This window comes from Acyrthosiphon pisum, unplaced genomic scaffold (genome assembly GCF_005508785.2).
Source record: "Acyrthosiphon pisum isolate AL4f unplaced genomic scaffold, pea_aphid_22Mar2018_4r6ur Scaffold_21588;HRSCAF=24342, whole genome shotgun sequence".
Lineage (NCBI taxonomy): Eukaryota > Metazoa > Arthropoda > Insecta > Hemiptera > Aphididae > Acyrthosiphon > Acyrthosiphon pisum.
The window spans coordinates 111,613-117,771 of NW_021771071.1; the positions used below are offsets into that span (position 1 = coordinate 111,613).

The window sequence follows — 6,159 nt, forward strand, 5'->3', positions numbered from 1 at the left end:
TTTTTATTCTATAATTAGATACGACCCATTTGCAGGAACACAAAGCCGCGAAGCTTTACGTGCGAGTAGCAAAAAGGTAAATTGTTGTGGATATCCGGACCAACAGTAGATATTTTCCCGGTTATCGCCACAATATCACGAATAAGATTATTGTTATCAATATATTGTCATGGGTGAAAACCAAACCATAGACCTTAATATACTAAAAGGTCGTCAACATTATTACTATGATATGAACCATAATATGAAATATAAATATGAGATATGAAGATGTGAAGATGAAATATGAGATATAAAAAATATCTTTCCTGAGATTTCGGGGGGGGGGGGGGGGGCTTAAGCCCAAAAGCCCACTCCCTGGATACGGCACTGATCATAATGATAGTAATGTTGTTTATTGTAACAGGGCCCTGTCCGTTTAATACCAAATAAATAAATATGATAGACAATAGAGAATTAAATAGGATACGCTGTAAGGACCTTATCGATTTTTTTAACTATGTTCCCGAACCCATATAAGAAACATTGTTAGGAATAAGATATAAAATGTGTTAGATATAGTTTAATTTTAATTTTAGGAACAGACAAAGAGATTTCGTTTTGGAACTTGAGTTGGCACTTAAACAAGAAATACATGAGACATATTATACAATTATACCAGAAAACACTCCAAGGTGTTTAATTGGACATATTAATACTGCAAATAATAAAATTATTAAATTATGTTATCAGTGTATATACACTCATTATTGCTCTCCATTGTTGCATTTTTATAGCTAACAGTTACTGGTGCAGTTAATTTTGTCTTACTTATTGAGTGTTCTTCTTGCGGTTTACATCGATTTAGATAATAATATACTAATTTAGTAAAGTTTTCATTGTTTCTCTTTCTCAAGTTGTTGTGTATATCAATTTTTGGTACGTGTTATCATTACGATTTATCAATAATTATTAGCTGTCGAAACAATGTGTTTACTTTGCAAACGGAACAACGGCAGCGCCGTCAAACCGCAGCATGTTGCGGCGACCAACGGCAGGGAACGGCGAAACCGTCGAGTGCGGTCTAAATATAGTAGTTTGGTGTAAACGTAAAAACCGTTCAGAACCGACTGCGAAAAAATCGCAGTGCGTTTAGACCTTTGAATGAACAACTGCAATATAGGAGTATCAAAAAGAAAATAATAATTTAAAAGAATATTTATTATACTTAACCTTCATCCGGGCGCGCGGGTAATTTACCGCTTCTTTCAAAAAAGGGCTCGGAATTTTTACTGGCGCGTGTTAATGAGGACGGGAGTTATCTGTATTCTCAGTTAACACAATATGACACTAAGTGTTAGACATAACATATAAAAGTTAGACATTGTTTCACGGTCAGTCGTATCAATCAACGTCAAACGTGTACAGTCCGTGGTTGGCGGTAGTTTACCAGACACGCGCCTATTAGTGTTTTTTTTTCTACCAGCAATCGCAACCAAATGTAAGTTGCAAATTGATTTCATATTTTTCTTAGGTATATTGCATTTATATTCCATAAGTCCATAGTAAACGTATCCAATAGTATTATCATGTAATAATTGTAATATTCTGCTATTACAAAATAAAAATAGACTGAACACAGTTTTTGGTATAATTCATGAATTTACAATAAAACGTATTCGATTATGATGAGAAATAATTGTGACCATTTTATGAATAAAATAAAAATAAAATAAAAGTGTCGTCCAGACTATCTTCTGTATTTTGACAGAATATTGTATTATTATTTATCATTATTGTTATAATGTTATTATATTTTATTTCACATTATTGACTGCTGTTGTCGATGCACCGTCGACAGCTTGTTTTTATTTTCAAAGTTATTTTAAAAATACCTGTCTACTACTAAATAATTGTTTATAGATCAGGGTTTTTTTTTTTACATATTTTAATGTGCGATTTGGTATCTATTCTCATCTTAGGGCACGTTTCATAAATCCGAATGATATTTGTCGACTTCTAGAGGTGGATTCGGATTAGGATGATCAAATTGATGATCAAGACGATATTGATTTTGAACCTGACGCTGTTGAAGAAGATCACTATAATAGTGAATCTGAGGAGGAGATGTATGACAGAATGGATGATGATATTGACGAGGATATACACGATATGGAGGGTTTGTCATTTTATATTGGGATGAATAATGATACAATTTGGGCCAACAAACAACTTTCAAAAACTTCGAAGGTGATGTCAAAAAACATTATCAAAACTATTCCTGGTCCTAAGGCACAAGCCCGGGTCTGTAAAACGAGGCTTGACTGTTTCCTCCAAATCTTTTCTTTTGAAATCATAGATGACATAGTCAAGTTTACTAATATTTTTATTGTTCAAAAAAAAATATGAAAAAACTGAATCGTCCGACACTCCTGTTCGAGATAGGGATTCTTGATAAGCGTAAAACGTGGAAATCGTGCTGATATTAACGAATTTTTCAATAAAAATGGAACAGGCCTAACAATTTAGCGAACGTAGATTTCGATTGTTGCTCAGGTCTCTTCGTTTCGATAACATCACCACTCGTCAACAGCGATCTATATCTGACAAACTAGCTCCGATTAGGAATTTTCATTCAGCTTTTGCCAAAGTGCGTACAATGTGGGGGAAAGTGTTACTATCGATGAAATGTTAGTGTCTTTTCGTGGCCGCTGCAGCTTTATACAGTACATGCCCCAAAAACCGGCAAAGTATGGCATAAAAATTTATTCAATGTGTGATTCTCAAACATTTTATACATTCAACATGATTATTTATTGCGGGACACAAAAACCTGGGCCCTACGAAACCTCCAATAAGCTATTCGATATTGTTAAGACTTTGACCGAACCACTAAAGCGTACAAATAGAAATGTTACCACAGCTAATTGGTTTAGTAGTTATCCTTTGGCTGAATATCTGTCATCAGTTGCCTTAACTTTCCTTGGAACTTTGAGAAAGAATAAGTCTGAAATACCAGCTATATTTGTGACAGAAAATAAAAACCTTGTCCCTGGCAGTTATTTATTTGGATACAATGACACTTCAACTTTGGTCTCATATGTTACAAAAAAAAAGAAAGTTGTTTTGGTTTTGTCGACATTGCATGACAAAAACGAAGCGGATGACGAAACTGGAAAGCCAGTCCAAGTCATGAATTATCATGCCACAAAAGGTGGTGTAGACACTGTTGATCTTATGTGTTCAAGGATTTCAATTTCAAGAAGAACAAAAAGGTGGCCAATAATAATTTTCTTCCGATATCTGGATATTTCTGGGATAAACTCCATGAGAATTTATCAGATGACGAACTGCTTGGAAACCTTCGTAAGGCGGAAATATATTTTTAATTTGGCCATAGAACTAATGGATGAAAACTTGAGGGAACGAGCAAAAATTTGTTCGCTTCTAAAAATTTGAGTGTTTTCTTGAATACCTACCGAGATGTCGATAATAAAAAAACAAGTGAGGACATTTCAAACAAATGATGCTTTTGTTACATTTGCGGTTCAAAAAAGAATAATATAACTAGATTAAAATGCATCACTTGTGACAGAAGTATTTGTCAAAAACACTCATCACATACGTGTGATAATTGCCAGAATGACGAAATAGTTGATTCTGATGAAGATTATGTTTGATATTTAAATTTGTTTTATTTTTACATTTACGATGTTTAACTTTATATTAATATTTTTTTTTTTAAGGTTCGAAGTTTTAATAATTTTATTTTATTTACATTTTTAATTTTTCAATGTTTAATATTTGTTACTAAAGTTAGGTAAAGGTAATATTTATGTTTTTTTTTTCAATATTCGAAGTTTTAATAATGTTTTTTTTTATAATAAATTATATTACTATACTACATATTGTGTACAAGATTTTTTTCATAATATTTATCAACATCTAAAATATTTAAGATGAAACGTTGGGCTCAAAAGTAAAAAAAAACTCCAAGGCGGTAAATTACCATCGCGCGCACTTTGGAGCTATGGAACGGAGCGCGCCCGGATGAAGGTTAAATAACTAGAACACAATATAAAACAATTTAGTACTTGTATTTTTTTAAATATTTAATCAAACAACAAACATAATATACAAATGTATATACATTCAGTTTTTTTTTATTTCATAATACATTCAGTTTTTTTTTTTTTTTAATAATTGACTAGCTTGTAACTATTTTAAATGTATATAATATACATTATATTAAGTATAAAATTATAATTAAAAACATTAAATTATGTACTTTTTGAAAAAACTTCTGCCATATCTGTTTTTGATGTTTTTACATAATTTTTTTACATACTTGTCTGGAATACGTTTTTCTACAATATTACTGTTTCTAAGAACCTCTGGTTCGATACTACCATCAGGTGGAGTTATAGATTTGATTTCTATATCAAAAGTTACATCAATGCGAGAATTTTCTGAAATGTTATCATGATTAATTGCATTTTTTTCATTTTATAATTGTATTGTATCGATTTTCAACTTGAATTGCATTTTTTGTTACATTTAGCTCATTTATTAAATCAACAGTTATTTGTTGCCAAAGATTTTTTTTTAGGAAAAGTTTCAATGGTTACTTTTGGTATATACTCAACATATTTCTCCGACATGAAAGAAGTAGCACCACCAGACCAACCAAAAAATTAATGTATATAGTAGTTTAATATTAACAAGTACTTTTTATAAGTATCTTTACATTACTCAATAGCATTTAATTGAATACATTTAACTGTAATTAAATAATTGATTTCAAGACTAGAATCATATTAAACAAGAATAAAATAAAATATTATTAAGTACAATGTACTTGTTTATATATTAAATATCATACCAAATGGCTAAAATGTACCTATGTGATGGATAAGTCAATTTTATGAATTCATGAATAGCTTTAGATTATGATAAAACATATTTTATTTATAAAGAAAATGTTTGGTTCCAAGCAGTGGTGTACAAACACAGGAGGAGGGTGTACTTAATTATATTTTTTTACTAAACTCTGGGCCACGAGAGAATGCACCCAGCTTATAGAATATGAATATACAAAATTATTACAAATATAATAAATATATACTAATAAATGATAAGTTATACCTAATTTCAAATAGATAATAGGTACCTACCTACATAATGAAATACAATGTTTTGGGAAGAAATGGCTATATATAGTGTCAATACTTATATGAACTGGTTTCCACCGGATTTCATGGTTCTTATTTTTTGAGATCTTGATTTATAAATTTTATTATATTTTAAAGCAGAGATTTTTATTGAGTTTTGAATATCTTTTGATTTTTTTTCACCTTTATTTAAAATGTAGTTTATTTCTTTTATAGAAGAAAAAATGAGTAGCCTAATAGAAGTATTCAAAAATATATTTTGTAAGTCATGTTTTGGACACAATAATGAATCAATATTAATATATTGTCTTATTCTTAAGATTAAATTTGTTTTTAAATTAGGTTTTTAAATTAAGCCAGATACATGTATATTAAAGAAATGAATAACTAAACTATATAGATTGGTAGCTTCTGAAATAGGATAATTTAATTTACATTTTTCATATTTAAAAAGATCAATAAAATTATGTTCGTTTAAAAATTTGTTAGAAGTTAATTTATACTGACATAATATCTTACAGTTGTTTAAAAATGGTTTTATCTTTTTTATGATCCAACCTGTAACATATGACCTGATATTATTTTGTATGTTTGAATTTACTGTTTGATGTCTATTAAAATAGGATTCAATAATTTGTGTTTGTGGTCTGTTTCTATATTTTCTACAACATCATCCTCAAAATCATTTAATAATACTTGTTCGAACTTGCCGCCACTTTTATTACCTTGTGTGACAACCGGTCCGCGAGACAGCGCGTCGCGCGGTCCGTGGACGCCGGGCTCCAGCCAAGTCGCCGCCGGCGACCTAAAGTTTGTCTTTGCCGTGTGCTCGTTGCGTGCAGACCGGTCGTGTGTCTTTGCAGCACGCTCTATGCGAGCAGACCGTGCGTAGTTCGTGTCCGGCCGTTACGTTGATGCCGTTGTAGCAACGAGTTCGCCCTCTTTTCGCAACGAGTTCGTGGTGCGCCTATGATCCGCGCAGTCAATTATTATTCGTTTAACGACTAGT

General features: G+C 31.2%; 1 protein-coding gene across 1 annotated transcript; it reads left to right on the forward strand.

The window, feature by feature from the left end:
- The first annotated feature begins 2,784 nt into the window (after positions 1 to 2,784).
- LOC100158863 lies at positions 2,785 to 3,438 on the forward strand. The gene has a single exon (XM_008184136.1). The coding sequence runs from the start codon at positions 2,785 to 2,787 to the stop codon at positions 3,436 to 3,438; it is 654 nt and encodes a 217-aa protein (XP_008182358.1).
- Positions 3,439 to 6,159: the final 2,721 nt, after the last annotated feature.

Bases quoted from the DNA above. Each gene is read 5' to 3' on its own strand.
- LOC100158863 (XM_008184136.1), top strand. From the start codon at position 2,785: ATGATTATTTATTGCGGGACACAAAAACCTGGGCCCTACGAAACCTCC.